This window comes from Chiroxiphia lanceolata, chromosome 6, assembly GCF_009829145.1.
Source record: "Chiroxiphia lanceolata isolate bChiLan1 chromosome 6, bChiLan1.pri, whole genome shotgun sequence".
In the NCBI taxonomy this organism is placed as follows: Eukaryota; Metazoa; Chordata; class Aves; order Passeriformes; family Pipridae; genus Chiroxiphia; species Chiroxiphia lanceolata.
In genome coordinates, this window is record NC_045642.1 from 15826231 (window position 1) to 15843060 (window position 16830).

Below are 16830 nucleotides of genomic sequence, written 5' to 3' on the forward strand. Positions count from 1 at the left end.
CAAGAAAACCCAAACCTGTTCAGTTATGTCTTTAAAGTGTTCTCTTTAAACTTCATTGTTCACAATAATTCTTCAGAATTATTTTGGAACAACACCAGGAGCTATGAATGAAATTTGTCTCTCTTTGTAAAGAATCAGAGCAAACTTTGCACACTGTTACAATCCCATCCTGGCATCAGGACATGAGTGGCACACAGAGGTTTTCCCAAGGGAAAATCCCTAAGAACTATTTATTTTTAAGAAATATTTCAAAATAATTTTTAAAGCTTGTCTTCAAGATGATCACAGGCCCACAACCCAGAAATCAAGCAAGTCCTACAAATTTTTAGATTATCTCTGCAAAACTGCCCCAGGGAGGGTGCTAGGGAGAAATTCCCCAGCTTTCTACATTGGCTGGGTCCTGGAGGCCCCTGTTAAAACTGACACCAATCTACTCAGCAGCTCTGCCCAGACTCTCTCCTCACTACCTTCAAAAGAAAAAAAAAAACCCACAAAAATAAGGATTTATTCCTTGCATTTATTGCCCAGTACAGCCAGGGGAACGGTGGATTATATTCCTCCTGAGACTCATCAATTAAATAATTTACCAAATTCAGTCACCTTTGTGCAGGTGAAGCAACAACCACCACGAATCCCACTGGAGGTGCCCTCAGAAGCCGCAGGACTGCAGCGAGGCCCAGGACCTCGTTGGGAATGCCAGGACAGGTCAGAGGAAAATCTTGCTTAATGGTTCTGGTGGCTGAAAAGACTCAAGATTAAATTTGCAGCCTGGTGGTTAAAAAAAAAAAAAGGCCATTCTCCCATCTGCAAAGCAAGTGCATTTGATCTAGAAAGCAATGTCTCCATAAACATAGCACCTCCAGATGTATTTCTTTCCTTCCAGAGTAAACTCACAACCACTTGGCCACTCTCAGCTTAAATGATTTCACCTGCTTTATATTTTCTCTTTGAATATCAGTGATGACCAGCTGACTCATTTTGACTTTGAGAAGTGTAAGACCTGGATTACTTGGCTTAGGACTGAAACCCTGGCCCCAATTCACCAGGAATTTTGTCTCTGATTTCCATGCTACCTGGATTTAATCTTCAGGTCTTTCATCCAGCTCCTCTTCTGCTTTTTCTGTTAGGAAAACATAAGTTTCAGACTCATTCAGTCTTGACTATGTTTGAGAATGTGTCTCATGGCTCACACTAGAAGAATTTGTACCATGTCATTTCGAAATGCCTTCATGTGTGACTGCATGCTCAGTGGGGGCCAGTGAGATATCTGTTATCTCACACAGCATCAGTGTGTGTCTTTAATTGCACCTTTATGGAATTAAAGTGTAATTGATAGTCAGGTACAAATTCATCTCTTTGTGCCTGATCCTTCTGTTCTCAGTCCAAAATTCATCCTACGTGAAACTGAGGGTCAGGCACCTGAAGCTCCTTGCCCTGCAAACTTGTTTTAGCAATAGCTCCTGCAAGAAGTTTCAGAGCAGCTGGTAAGGGTAAATTTTAAGGCTACAGAATAATCTGATGATTTTTCAACCTGGTCATAGCATAGAAAAAATATCACTTTCTCCTGGTCTCCACCATCTACCAAAGGACATTACAATCACATGTAATCAGCAACATTTCTGATCACAGCCCAAGGTAACAGGTCCTTCCAGCCTCTGTCCAAAACTTGAGAACTAGCTCATTAAGAAAAAGCTAATCAGTGGATGTACTGTAAACCATTAGAAAGCCTTCAAGTCAGTGTTACCTGTGGTCTTCCACCTTCTCTGCTCTGCTAGGTTATATGGCATTTAGTTTCTCTTTGCATCTATGGGATACTGAAGGCTAGTGGGATTTGTGCTGACTGTTTTTGTAGATGGCATGTACAAATCCTAAAATGCTGCACCATATTTAACATAGGCTGAGCTCCCAGCAATGAGTCACAGCACTAATTGTTCTGCATTATATAAATGTGTTCACAGCATGCTGCTGGATCCAGATACAATTAACTCCTCACTCTGTAGGAATACATACCATATTGCGGGCAGGGCAGCTGTATTATAGTTAAACTGCTGTAAAATGAATGTGATGGACTCCCCCAACAGAGCTCATGGAACCACTCCCTTTGCAGGTTCACCACTGGGTGATGCTTGGTCCACATTCAAAGCCTGCAGCAAAATAATTGCTATGATTCTACCAGGAATATTATAAAGTGATTGCTTTTCAAGATTAAGAGCAAATAAAATTGTAGTGCTGTGACTTCAGAAAGTTACTACACTAAAAGCAAATTTAAAGCTGTAGGCAAGAAGATAAATTAATTAAAGAATACAAACAAGAAGCCAGGGGGTGGGGAGGGAGGAAAAATTATCTCATCATGCTGCGTCATTGCATGATATCTCAACACCCCATCACAGGGAACACAGGGAGCAAGCCTGAGGGAGAGGCAAATAAGAAGAGGGAATCCAACTCAGGGAGAAAGAGAAGGAACAGCCAGATCCCACATCGTATTACTTTGCCACCCTCTCATAGGGAGGGAACCAGCCACAGAAAAAATGTAAAGGATACAAAACTCCTGGGGTTCCCTGAGCCATGCCAGCCCTGCACGAAGCCAGACATGTGTCTTGTGGTCCATGTCCTCTACAGCTGCATCTGCTCCTCCTGGACTGCAAGGGTTTGAGTTGCCATTGAGCTGAGCCACTATCTGTCATATTCGAGAAGTTGTGGCAGTCCGGTGATGTTCCCAGTGACTGGAAAAGGGGAAACAAAATGCCCGCTTTTAAAAAGGAGAAAAAGGAAGACCCATGGTACCACACATCAGTCAATCTCACCTCTCTGCCCAGAAAGATTATGAAGTGGATCCTCCTAGAAACTACACTAAGGCACATGGAAAATAAGGAGATGATTAGTGACAGCTAGCATGACTTCACTGGGGCAAACTGGGTCTGACAAATTTGGTGGCCACCTACAACAGGGTTACAGTGTTGGTGGATGAGGGAAGAACGACTGACTCATCTACCTGGAGTTGTGCAAAGGATTTGACACTGTCCTGCATGACATCCTTGTCTCTAAAATGGAGAGACATGGATTTGATGGGTGGACCACCAGGTGGATAAGGAATTGGATGGATCTTTGCAGTCAAAGAATTGTGGTCAACATCTCAATGTCCAAGTGGAGATCAGTGATAAGTGGTGTCCCTCAGATGGCTGTATTGGGACCACTATTATTTAACAACTTTGTCAGTGACACGGGCAGTGGGATCGAGTGCACCCTCAGTGAGTTTGCCAATGACACCAAGCTGTGCAGTGTAATCAACGTGTTGGAGGGAAGTGGTGTACTCCAGAGCAACCTCGACAGGCTTGAGAGGTGGGCCTGTGTGAACCTCATGAAGTTCAACAAGGCCAACTGGAAGGTCCTGCACATGTGTTGGGGCAATTCCAAGCACAAATTCAGACTGGGTGGAGAATGGATTGAGAGCAGCCCTGAGGAGAAGGTCTTGGGGGTGTTGGTAGATGAGAAGCTCAACATGACCCGACAATGTGTGTTTGCAGCCCAGAAAGCCAACAGCATCCTGGGCTGCATCAAAAGCAGTGTGGCCAGCAGGTCAAGGGACGTGATTCCGTCCCCCTACTCTGCTTTTCTGAGACCCCACCTGGAGTGCTGCATCCAGCTCTGGGCCCCCCATCACAGGAAGGATGTGGACCTGTTGGAACGGGCCACAGAGATGATCAAAAGGCTGGAGCACTTCTCCTACAAAAACAAGCTGAGACAGTTGGGGCTGTTAAGCCTAAAGAAGAGAAGGCTCCAGGGCAACCATAGAGCAATCTTCCAGCACCTAAAAGGGACCTAAAGGAAAGGTGGAGTAGGACTTTTTATCTGGGAATGTAATGACAGAATGAGGGATAATAGTTTTAAACCAAAAGATTTAGAATAGATATTAGGAAGAAATTCTTTACTGTGAGAGTGTTGATATACTGGCACAGGTGGCCCCGATCCCTGTAAGTGTTCAAGGCCAGGTTGGATGGGGCTCTGAGCAACCTGGTCTAGTGAGGGGTGTCCCTGTTCATGGCAGGGGGTTGGAACGAGATGATCTTCCAAGTCCCTTCCAGTGCAAGCCATTCTATGATTCTGTGACAGCCAAGTTACACCTTAACCCTAATTTTTCACAGAATAAAGTGAATATATTATTCTATTAATAAATCTCGCCAAAGAATCATATGGGCTCGGATCAACTTGAAAAATCTCTTAAGACGGTGATGATACCTACGGTGTATTTCATTACTCAGGAAGCACACAGTGGGCTGCAAACGCGGTGGGAAAGGGGAATCGCGGTGGGAAAGGGGAATCGCGGTGGAACGGGTCCCGCCGTGGGGCGGTGGCGGGGCGAGGCCGCGCTGCCCTGGGGCGAGAGGGGGAGCGGGGCGAACGCCCGGCTCTCCGGGCCGGCGGACATTAGAGGGCACCATTGCCCCGCGCATCGGGACATCCCGGGGCAGCTCCGGGACAGGGGCCGGGCACGCCGCGCTCGCCGGTGCGAGGCAGCCGGGCGGGGCGGGCAGAGCAGCCGCAGGGCGGGGGTACACGGCGGGCCCCAGCTCCCCGGCCTGACCTCCTGGCGGCGAGACGAGGGGCAGGGACCTACAGAACGGGGAGAGGGAAGGTGGGGGGCACGGCCGGAGCGCAAACACTTCTCGCCGGGATCAGTTTTCCGCCAGCTCGGTGCCTGCGCCCGGACTGGGGCGATTAAAATTTGGATTCATTTACTCTTCCTTCGAACTGTTTTTTTAAGGTCTTAATCGTCAGGATTCTTTAGACACCCTTCACTTCTTGAGTGTGTGTCGCTTTCGCAGTCAGATTTCAAGAATCTTCTAGTTTTTTTGAGAGTTATTTCTTATCTCTAGATTTTGTTCCCTGTCGGTGTGTGCTGGGATCCTTCTGAAGATGCCCCTGATGCACTTACCGCTTCTCTTTGGCTTGCCTTTGGACCACTCATCTCCCCTCGGCAACAGTCCGGGCCGTGAACGATCTCCTTCAGGACTCATGCTAGACTACCACTATTAAAAACCCTGTTTACTTAAGAAACATGAAACCAAAAATAAAACCTATGTAATGGCCCCTTCACCACCATCACCCCCTACCAAAAGTAGAAATAACCTATGAAAAGCTACTCCAAAAATAATATTACCATGGATCATGATGAAGGGCGAGGGGAATGTCATAACAAGCAAAATGCAAACCTCTCGTTTAATGCAAAGAGTAGCAATGAACAGGACCTGTGAGCACAGAGCATAACTTTGACAGAAATTATACCAACAGAAAAACAAGGAATATAAATAAATGGAGTATTTAACTGCTGCTCAAATATGACTACACAGTCAGCAAAAAAAGAGCCACCCTCCATGGGTACGTACTGTGAGCTCAAAATGCTGTTTGGTACCTGCAATTCCCAGCCTGCTTTTCAAGTTAACAGCACAGCATTGGTAAGGCTCCCCACACCGCACTTCACAGAGAGCATCCTGCAAACAAGTCAGGCTTCCAATCTATATGAAGGGCCAGATGGTGAGTGGACTTCATCTAGTAAAACAACATGATGGAAAGAGCAAAAAAAAGAGTGTGAAGAGAGAATGCGATGGCCCCTGGTGCACTGGCAAGTCCATCAATAGATTAGGCTAAATTCACTGCTACCTTTGTGCTGCCCTAATGATGCGCAGCAGCTGGACAGCAAAGCTGGCTATTCTTTTAACAACCAAGAACAGAAAGAATAAGAAAAAAAATAATTAAAGGAAATTAAATTAAATGAAGCATTTTTCTGAGAAGTTAGCCTTTGCATATTTTTGAGAACACAACAGAAAGCAATTCAAATTGAATTAAAGCTGCCAGAATCTTTTCAGAATTCTGTTCAAATTACCTTTTCCCATTTTAATCCCTAAACTAGTGGGGGTTTGCCCAGCTATCTAATAATTTGACATTTTAGGACCTTGTCAAGAAATGGAAAATTCTGAGTGTACACCAACTTGAATAATTTGAAGTGTCACTTTGATGGTAGAAAAGTCTTGATGAGGAGTTTGAGTAGTCTGTTCTAACTTGGACTTTATATGCAATCAGTTTATTTAAGCAGGATTCCAAAGTACCACGCAAAATTGCCACTGGTGTAAATGCAAAATTGCAAATTGCTTATGATCACATGTACAGTAAAAGAGAAGCACAAGGGCGATAAAGTACCGATGTTTATTGGCCTGTGCCTCTGCTAAAGCAATTATGGGATATATAACATGTTCTGAAATGAAGCAATCACATGTGGATCACACAACGTTTGAACAATCTCAAACACTGTTGAGTGTAGATGGTAACAGAGAATTAAAGGAAATGAGGAGAGAGCAAAGCACAAACCTTCAAGCCTCGGGGGCCCGACAATAGGTCTGCTTCTCTGGTAGCATGCTGAGGACAATTCCTGCAGTAAAAGTTCACTCCAGACTTGCCAAAAGACAGAGGAGTGCTCCTCCATGGCACCATGACATGGGGAGTATTTGCCTCTATATACAAATATCTCACCTAAGCTTTCTCTTCTGAATAAGTTAACCTGGAGCTGTGCAACAGCCAGCCCCATCAGAATGACAGTGCCAAGGCACTCTTTTGTTTCCTCCATAACTTCTTATCAAATTTCCTTGGTTACCCCTTGCTCAGTTTACAGTGCAAGGACCTCTCTTCCCCTATCTGCCAAGCCATCAGACTCAGCCCTGGCTCTGACAGTCAACCTGGACTCTTTCCAAACAGGAATAGTCAAATGCAATAAACCTCCTGCAATTACATTCCCTTTGCAATGATGCACAAGCCATAAAGGAGTTTGCTTTCCCTCCCCTCACCCCTTCAAAACAGAGCAGCCAGGAGGAATACACACTAGCTAAAGTCATTATTTTTTCTGACATAAGCAGATATGACTTGGATATTTTGAGCAAAAATGTTTCATTCTTCTGGGGCATTGTTCTAACCATAGCGGTAATTACTCTGCTCAGTGTTCTGGAGCAGGAATTTCTAAAGAAGTTAATAGGCTTGGTGGTAGGAGCTCTTGGGTAAGATTTTGTGGCTCATGTTAGGCAAACTGCTGGTTTAGAGGATCATAACCTACCCCTCTGGCCTTAGAATTCACAGATTCACTAAATTAAAAACATCTCTCTGTGCATACAGTATTTCCTCCTCAAATGGGCTGGATGCTCTCTATCTCCATGCAGAAAAGAAACACAGACACTGCTAGAACTGCCAGTTGTGAGCTGAAAGTGCTCAGGACTATCACCACTAGCTTAAAACATAAATGTATAGTGGGACAAAAAAAAAAACCCAGTCAAAGTACTGTGGTGCACTGACAGTGAGGAAGCCAAACTAAAAAACAGAGCTGGTAACCTCAGACCCAAGCTGTTTACCTCCCAGGTGAGCTGGAAGGTGAAGTGGCCTCAAACACGAGGCAACCTCCAAATGTTCAAACCGTCGTTCCTAACGTCCCTCAAGCACTGCGTAAATATTGGCTAACCTCCGAAAAGGGTTTGGAAGGACAATGATGTGGATTTTGCAGAGGGCACGCCCACATCTTGCAAATAGCAGGGGATCTTGCTCGCTCAGCTTTCATTGCAGGAATGTATAAAACCGAGGAGGCAGAACACAGGAAAGGCGGACGCTGGCCTCTCCCAGCACGGGGAGGGAAGGACGGCAGCAGGTTCATGAGGACTCCTCACAAAGAGCCTCTGTCTGCAGCGACCTGGCCATTGCCTTTTGGCTCACGTCTTGAATAGAGGGCACTTTTTCAGCAGGTTTCTTAGGGAACTCAAAGTATTTTCTCTGCATAGCAGATTTATTTCTAAAACCACCCTAACTTACATCCCAAGAGATGTGTCTGATGGCTGCTGGGACAAGTCCCAGCTGAACACTGTGACATGTTCACCATGTTCCCCAGCCACCCCAGCTTGGTGTGAGACCCATCACTTCTCTCCTAGCTAAACCCTTGCTAAACTGATGCTCACCTCTTGCTTTCTAAGATGATATGCTCTTAGTGATGAGGAACCAGGGGAGCCTTTCTTATGGCCTGCTCCCTAAATTATATCCTTTGGGCCAAGAGAGATCCATATGGCAATCTTCAAGGGCCATTTGGGGAAGGAAAAGACAGTGTGGTAACATTCACCTAAAATAGCCACATGGGTAGGTTGTGGCCCAGTTCACATGGGAAACCACAAATGTCTGTTGAGACCATCACATCTGAACAGGTATCCTTACAAAAAAAAAAACAAACAACCTTTACATTTCCTAAGTACCTGTGCTACCACTATTAGTGAAATGAAAGTGGTCTGTCTGTACCACTGGTTGGCAAAGTCTTCTGCCAGGTGTGACTCTATGCCTGCCCAGGAAACAAGCAGGGATCTGCACACTGAAGACCTTTGCTGCATCATCTTCTCTCGGCTGCAATGCTACAGACCTCCTCCCCTGAGCAGCACATCTGTCCCCACAAATATCAGAAGATGATTTCAGGTGATCAAACCTGCTGTGACATCTTATTGTTCATCAGCCTGAGCATGGATAGACCCTTCCTGTGCAATGAGCAAGGCTCCAACATTCTCTCCCTTCTCTCTGCCAGCAGGAGCCAACCCTGGGTCCATGAGTCCAATACCATGGGCACTACTGGGATCTCCTGGCACGGCCAAACTTTGGGAACACCACAGAAGGTGCAGTACCTGGGACATGGTGGGAGCTGTCCTGGCTGATCCAAGCTCCTCACCAGCATGGCAAGGTCAGGAGCAAATGTTCTCGGTAGTGCTGGAGGGCTGTCACAGACTCTGTCAAAGATGTGGGCTGAATGTGGAAACACCACAGAGGAAAATGACTTATTTTGGTGCAGCTGGGAAGTGCTTTCCATGGGTCCAAAGACTAATACCCCTCTTCTTCAAGCTGACACCTGCCTGCTAAGGGAGGTCACCATTGTCCTAAGGGGCCTAAAGCTGCAACCCCTCCAGCCCTGAAGTAAAGCAGCACCTGGGCACTCCCTGCAGAGCCAGCACATCCTAGGAATTCATACTAGTTTTATTCCCTCTAGGGAATAAAACCATCCAAGTTGTCTTTGCTCAAAGGTTTGAATATCCCAAAGGCAAGAGCCATAGGAACATGAGGAGCTAGGGTATCCCAGTACACACAATACAATAAAGATCCATCTTTCCCCTTGTTGTTTGCAGATGAAAAACTCACTGTGGTAAAGACCCTCTGAGATGTGCATCAACATTATGATGATGTTCTGGGCCCAATTTTAGCACAGTGTCAATTATGCTCCCCCTCCTTTTCCTTTCATATTCCTCCATCCCAAAGCAACAAAAGGCAATGATTGCAGTGACCTCCAGAAAATGTAAAGCACAAGCCAGCTGATCTCTGGCAACACAATAGCGAGATTAGTTCATCTGCAGTGAACAAACACGTATTATGTGGGTTTTAAAGTTAGGAGAGGAAAATGCTGTGGTTTTCATGTATTTCTATTCACTAAGGCTGCAAGTTATTACTTCCATGCAGCTGAGAAGCTCTATTTTTAAAAATAGCCTTCAGCTTGTTTTGAAATCTGCAAGCATCTCGCTTTGTTTTGCAGCAGCGTAATAAAAAAAACCGAGCCACAAACGATCCCGTTTTCCACCACACGCATCATCTCCCCCGCCCCAAACCCCCGCGCTCGACGGATGCTGAAAAAACTCCTCGGGGAAGGGAGGGACAGAAGGCAAACAAACAACAACAACATAATAAAAATAATAATAAAAACACTCCCACACGCACCCTACGCGCGGAAAAGGCAACACGGGGAGGGGGGGGAGGGAACCAAATCCGAGAGTCGCCGGGTTGGAAGCGGCGGCGGAGCCGCGACCGCCGACAGACAAAGGGAGCAGGGCCGGCCGCGGGCGGGGAGCTCGGCGGCCGCCCCCCGGGGCCGGGCCAGCGCCGGGGCCGCCCCCCCGGTCCGCGGCGGGGCCGGGCCGGGCCAATGCGGCCGCCGGCGGAGCGGCGCTGCCGCCGCAGCCAATGGAGGGCGCGGGCAGCAGCGCTGCCGCCGGGGGACGGGGGGCGGCGGGGGGGGCCCCGCCAATCGCGGAGGGCCGGCGGCAGGGAAACACTATTATGCTAATGGTGTTTTGCTCGCACTCGCGGCGAGCGGGGTTTAAAAGGCAGCGGCCGGGGGCAGGGGCTCAAAGGCGGGAGGCAGGGCTGGTGCGAACGTGAGCGGACAGGTCGGGACGGGAGGCGAGGAGAGGAGCGGCGGGGGGGCATCTGCGCCTTCCCAGCCCACCGCGTCCTGCCCGGCGGCGATGTCCAACGTGCACCTCTCCGGCGCCGCCGCCCTGGAGCGCCTCTCCGCCCGGAGAGCCCTGGCCGGGAACGGCCGCAGCCCCGTCTGCAGGAGCCTCTTCGGACCGGTGGACCACGAGGAACTGGGCCGGGAGCTGCGGGAGCGCCTGCGGGAGATGGGGGAGGACGACCAGCGCCGCTGGGACTACAACTTCCAGACCGACACGCCGCTGCCGGGGCCCGGCCGCCTGCGCTGGGAGGAGGTGGAGGCCGGCGCCGTGCCCGCTTTCTACCGGGAGACTCTGCAGGTGGGACGGTGCCGCGTCCCCCTCCTCCAGGCGCCCCCTTCCCCGCCGCCACCCCCCGCCGCCGGGAAGGGGCCCGGGGGGCGCCTGAGCCGGGAGAACCGCGCCGCGCCCCGCCGCCGCGGCATGCGGCCCCGCCGGAGGGGCCCGACGGCCCGCATCACAGGTGCGTGGGGGTCCGGGGGGGGCGAGGGGGCGGTGGGCGTCCCGCCGCAGTGGCTGATGGACCCCTCCTTCCTCTGCGTCCCCCATCCAGATTTCTTCGCGAGGAGAAAAAGGCCGGCGGAGCCCAAGGCGGCGGCGGAGCGCCCAACCGGCTGCCCGCCGCCCCCCGCCGCCGTGCCGGCTGAGCAGACCCCCCGCAAGCGGCTCCGGTGAGCCAGGTGAGGCGCGACCTGGGGGCGGGCGAGGGTGTCCGGTCGCTTTCTGCGGCACTTTTTTTTTTTTTTTTAAATTTACCCTATCACCACTGATTATTTTTTTCATGACTTTTTTTTTTTTTTCCCTCCCTCTTTCTGTTCTTCCCCAGATTTTTGCACTACTGCACCCACGGGAGAGGCGCGCCGCCCCCGGAGGCGCGGCGCCCCGGAGGCACGGGGGCCCGGGGCGGGCGGCGTTGCGAGGTGGGACCCCCCCCGTGCCCGCCCGGACCGGGAGCGGGAGCCGGAGCCAGAGCGAAGCCGGAGCGCCTGCCCACCGGCCGCGCACGGAGCAGTGTTAAAAGTACAGCTGTGCAATGTATGACGTTCTGTATAGAAATGTATTATGCCTAATGTTGAGTACACTGGCCAGAAGTGTAAAGCTTTAAAAAGTCATTTATAAGAAATGTTTAATCTCTGCTGAGCTCTCAGTGCAAAAAAAGAAAAAAGGAAAAATGAAAAAAACAAGTGTATATTTGTACAAAACTTTTTTTAAGAGTTATACTAACTTATATTTTCTATTTATGTCAGAAACGTGGATAACTTGACATCCAATAGTCTTTTTTTTTTTTCTTTTGGTTAAGCCAAAGGGCACTATATTTGCTTTTGTTATTTACAAAATGTAAATTTATTTTTATAGTGGATTTTTTTTTTTTGGCATTCATAAGATGTAGCTATGAATCAAAATATTTTTTAGACTTTACTTGAAGACAAATCTGTTTCAGTGGGTCCTGAGCCGGTCTGTACCACTGCCATTGCAAATAATGCCACAACTTCAATAATAAATAAAATAAAAGGAAACGCCTGCAAGGCTGCTTGGTGTGTGCTCGGGGGGAAGTCCGGAGGGAAGGGGGGGAGGAAAGGGACAGCCCCCGAGGCTTGGGCGGTGGAGCCAAGCCCAGCTCTTCGCGGGGGGAGTCCTCCCTCGCCCCGGGGCCCCAGGCGCCCCTGGAGCACGACCCCGCCGCGGGGAGAGCGCTTCCAGCTACGCCCCCCGGCGAAAAGCTTGGCGTGCAGTTCGGAGGGGAAAGGGGGGATTTTTCCCCTTAAAAACAAGTGTTCCTGAGTACTGCTGGAGTTACCCAAGCATGAGGGGAGTACACGCCCTTCATGACACCCTGAATTCGGCCTTTCGCCACATTTTATGGTTACTTTTAGCCGTTTCCCCTTTCGTCCCAAAGCTCTATCTGCCCCTTCTCGCGGACCCCGGCAGCGCTGCGGCAGCCACTTCACACCGCATCGGGGCTGGGCCGCTACCTCCCTCGCTTGGGGATAGTCGGGGGGAGGGAGACTGGTGCCTGCAGGCTGTGACCCCCAGCGGCTCAGCACTAGGGGGACGCCCCTGCCTTAGTTGTGCAAACCTGCCCCGCCCCGGCCCCAGCCGCAAGCCCTCAACCCCCAGCCCGTAGCTCGGAGCCGTGGCTACTGCAGGGAAACACTTCCTGGTACCTCTTGCCCAGCAATGATTTACAGGGCAAACACACCACAGTTCTGGGAAAGGCAGCAGTTCCAGCTCGCCCTAGAAGAGGTAAAAAGCAAAACAACAAATCCACGAAATAAACGCTCCCAACAGGCAAAACAGCCTGCATTTTGACATTAACGCTTTGATGACAGTGTTGTCACAGCCGTGCATCCACAGCACTTTGCGGTGTCTCCTTGTCCCTGTGGCCTGGGAGGGGGTTAAAACCACAGGATATACACACAGCCCCGTGGAGTCAGGGCAAATGCCCTGTGCTGGGTCCCAAACCCTGTGCTGCTCAGGGAGGAGGGACAGACCAGGGCTGGTCTTGGCTACAGGTGATGGAAGGTTGGGGTGCTGGAGAGTACAGATGGGTAGCAGGATGCGAGAAGAAGACCAGGATCCTAGAGGGGTGGGGACTGACTGGTCAGATTTATCCCTTTCAGACCCCACTCCCCATTCTTGTACCTCCGTGAAGCACTGCACCCCCATGCTGTACCCAGCAGGTGGGGGCGACCAAGAGGGCACCACTCCCTGGCTTTATGAGCTCTGTTTGATACTCTTTCACGGAGGGGGGAGGGAGCTGAAAGAATGAGGTTCAGGCTGAATAAGGCTCAGGGTTTGTCCACATCATCTTCCCCCGGTCCCCGCAGCGCTCCTCTCTGCCCCCCCGTCACGGCCGCCAAACACTCCTGGCTGTAAAAGTAACATTGATTACCTCCAGCTCCATGATCGCTTAATCAGAACGGGATTATTTTACACGCCCGCATCAGTGGCCGCTGACTCAATACGATTTTCCCCCCTTTGAAAAGAAAAATAGCTTTTCCCTTTCCTTATGAAAGCCAACAATACCCGGAGTGAGGCAGCTGGATCCTCCAGGATTTATGGGCTTTTCTCTCGCTTTCATGAAAGCAGGTGCCTTTGGGACCTCCATTGTCCCAGCCCCCAACTAATAATAGGACTTTTTGCAATGAAAGATCCCTGCTCTGAGCTTCCAAATACCTCGGCCAGAGGAGCCACCGCCTGCCCCGAGGTGTGCCCAGCCTGACTCAGGAGGAAAGCTCTCACCGCGGGGAGAGTTTAGGCACAGGGCTCTTTATTAAAGCAAATAATTCCAGCTCATGGGCATAGCCTGAGAGGAGCCAGAGGGTTTCCAACCCGCAACAGGGAGGGCCACATCCTGCAGTCCCCTGGGCTGTGCTTTCCTTGAGGGCCCGGGGGTGCGGGAAGGTGTGCGGCTGCCCCCGCGCCCTGCCCCACCCAGCCCGGCCGGCCCTCCTCGCCCCGGCACAAAGCACACTGCCCCTATTCTTTCGGCCTTTGTAGCCATATGGCAAATCCATGTAGACACAGCCAACATCCATTTATTCAGGCACATAATGTCCCGCAACAGGGAACAATTGGAACTTTGTTTGCTTCTATTATTGATGCGAATGGGCGACAGAGAGAGAGAGAGAGAAAAAAAAAATCATTTAACTATAAGAGATATCCAGCTAATTATGAACCATATGTGCCTATAGTTTCAAAGCAATCCAATGAAGTTCATTTTAAATCTAGACTACTTTATTAGTACAGAAGACAGATGTCTCAACAGTACATGCATCAGAGGAAACCATGTAAAGAAGTTCTTGAAATATTTAACTAGGACTCATTCATTGTCAGAGGGGCTTTAAAGTGCCCTTTATCATGAGAATGCATAGGCAGAAGAGGAGGGAGGCTGCCGGTTGTTACTGCCAACCCACTTACCCCTTAGCACTAAATCCCAAATTCCACTTTGGATTTGACGACAGGAATATTTTTGGAAAAGATTCAAAATATCAGGGGTCTTGAAGGACCGAGCTTGCTGCTCATTACAGCTACAAAAAGTCAGGTCATTATTTGAGCCGCCTTAATCCCAGACTGAAACCAGCTACGCAATTAGAGGAATAATCTACTCCAAATCACAACCGTTCCCTCTCCCAAGGAGCAGAGCCATGCATTTTTGCAGGATGGCTACTGCAGTTCTTCCCCTGTCCCAAGGGAGACTGAAATTGGAGTGTTAACATTGCCAGACCTCCAGAAATTTTTTCATACAAGCATCTCTCTATGTGAATCTGTGGTGGGCACCTAAAGGGAAAGGACTCTGAAGGAAGACTGGAAGGGAAGCTTGATGGGAGGAAGTCTTTCACATTTCTATTTTTTTTTTTTTTTTTTTTTTAGGGAATGCAATTATCAGCAAACACTCTTGGCAAAAAGGTTAGTGCTATCTTTATGAGCGCAGCAACATCTACCAGTAATTAAGCCACTCCAGTTAGATGAATGCAACATATGGTTGACACTGGGAATCATTCTCCTTCCTAGCCACAACTTTTCTTTCTGGGCCAAAACTTGTTCTATTATCACTTAAAATAAACAAAAAGCTGCTTTCCACTTCTTCAGCAAATATTTGTTGCTAATGAGCAGGAGGTGTAGGTAACAGGATGGGGAAAAAACCTGTAGTTTTCAAGGAATACTTCCCTAAGTTTGGATATGGAAATAAAATAAATTCACTAAATGCCCAATTCACTTGCAATGAGCTGAGATTGCTTAGTAGGATGGCTACACAGGGAGACTCATGTGAAGGATCCACACAGAGAGATGTAAATTGGATTGACCATCTTTAAGCACTGAAATAGTTATGAAGAGTACTTGCATATATACAAACACACACTATATATACAAGAAATGACTAAACAGGGAGTATAAAATAATTAATCAGGGAACTGGATTTTTTTAAGCCACATTGTCACCTACCACTACAGGATAAACTCACAATGGTTTTCCAGTGTCTTTCCCTCCACTAGCCTGTACTCTCTCAGAACTGTTCTTCTTGACAAGGATTTTTGGAACAGAGCAAGCAAAAAAACAAACCAAAAGTCTTTACCTAAGGTGAAAGGATGGGATTATATCTGACTCACAGAGGATGGAGAAGAATCAAGTACCTCTCTCCCATTACACAGTATCTACTACTAAAGACCACATGATCTCTTTTGGTGTCAGTGATGAAATTCCCAATGGAAAGTGTTTCATTTTTTGGTTTATTCAGTTGCTTTTTAAACCAAGGGGGATTTTTAGACATATATGTCCAATAAACCTTTACTGGGACAGATTTTTTTGGGAAAAAGGAAAATGAAAGATGCTAAAATGGTTAGATGATATACAGAATGTAAAAGCTCTGAAGCAGGCCTTGCTGTTAGATAAAAAATAACTCACTCTTTTAAACACAGAACAAACTAAACTTTGGAGCCACTTTCTGCAATCTGCATGGTCAAGCCTCTGCTTCAGGAGAACTGTTGGCCAGTGGTGGTTGCACAGCTTCATGTCTGTATCTGTGGTGCCACATGGGCCACAGTCTATAGGATGAGGAGGCAGGGAGAGGGAACAGGAGAATTGGGAGGCAGCACTAGAAAACACCTACGATGGGGATAACAGGGTGCAGATGGAGCAGAAGCACAGTTGGGCTACACTGGAAGAGGCTGGGAATGGGACACCAAACTCTGCTGGTGTGATCAAAGGGAGGGAGAGAAGGGAGCAGATTGCAACATTTATATTCCCCATTATATATTAGTTTCTGTTTATATTCTGTGCATTCCTTCAGAGGCTGCCTGGTCCCAACACACTTCTGCTGTCAGCAAACAGCCATGAAACTCATCCACTAACATCCCATCCCTTCCCTGAACTCATCTACAGATGCATGCTAGGAATAATCTTCTTTTTTTGTTCCCGTTTCCCAGGTCAGTGTGGATCTAAAAAAATTCCCCAGCCCTGCTGAGGAGTCACTGGGCTTCACATCAGCACAAGATTACTCTCTCTCCCCTACTAGATTTGCTTTAGCCTTCATGATGCCCCCTCTTACACACACTGCACTTGTATTACATGAAGAATGAGGACTAGGAAGGAAACACTCAAGTTTTGGAGGTGCCCAAGCTGTCTGTATGATTTCAGTCCAGATCTTTCGCTCCCACTTTATTTTCACAGCCACGCACACCATTTTTCCCTCCAGGACACACACTACTCAATTCACCCAGTGCTTTCCCTTGCAGAATGAATCTGGGCTGTGCAACAAAGGGGAAACTGCTGGATAAACTCCTGCCAGAGAAGCTGAGAAAGTAAAGCAAGGGCCTGCAGGATGCTTTCATGCTTAATCCAATGCCAACAGTTGAATGCAGGCTTTTATGCTTCAGAGAACAGTTGGCTCCTCCAGACCTGCAACAGAGGCTTTGTGCAGTTCAGGGCAAGGTGCTTCAAGTTTTCATGAGCAGACACTAATTTTGCCCACCTTTGCTGGGCAACTGATACAAGATGCTCTGGTCTGACTTGTGAAGGTGCTGAGCACCCACAGCTGCAGCTGCAT

General features: G+C 48.6%; 1 protein-coding gene across 1 annotated transcript; it reads left to right on the top strand.

Annotated features, from left to right (window-relative positions):
* The first annotated feature begins 10063 nt into the window (after positions 1 to 10063).
* On the top strand, positions 10064 to 11804 carry CDKN1C (cyclin dependent kinase inhibitor 1C). Its single transcript, XM_032691081.1, has 3 exons — positions 10064 to 10746; positions 10837 to 10963; positions 11110 to 11804. The coding sequence occupies exons 1-2, from the start codon at positions 10296 to 10298 to the stop codon at positions 10956 to 10958; spliced, it is 573 nt and encodes a 190-aa protein (XP_032546972.1). The 5' UTR covers positions 10064 to 10295; the 3' UTR covers positions 10959 to 10963; positions 11110 to 11804.
* Positions 11805 to 16830: the final 5026 nt, after the last annotated feature.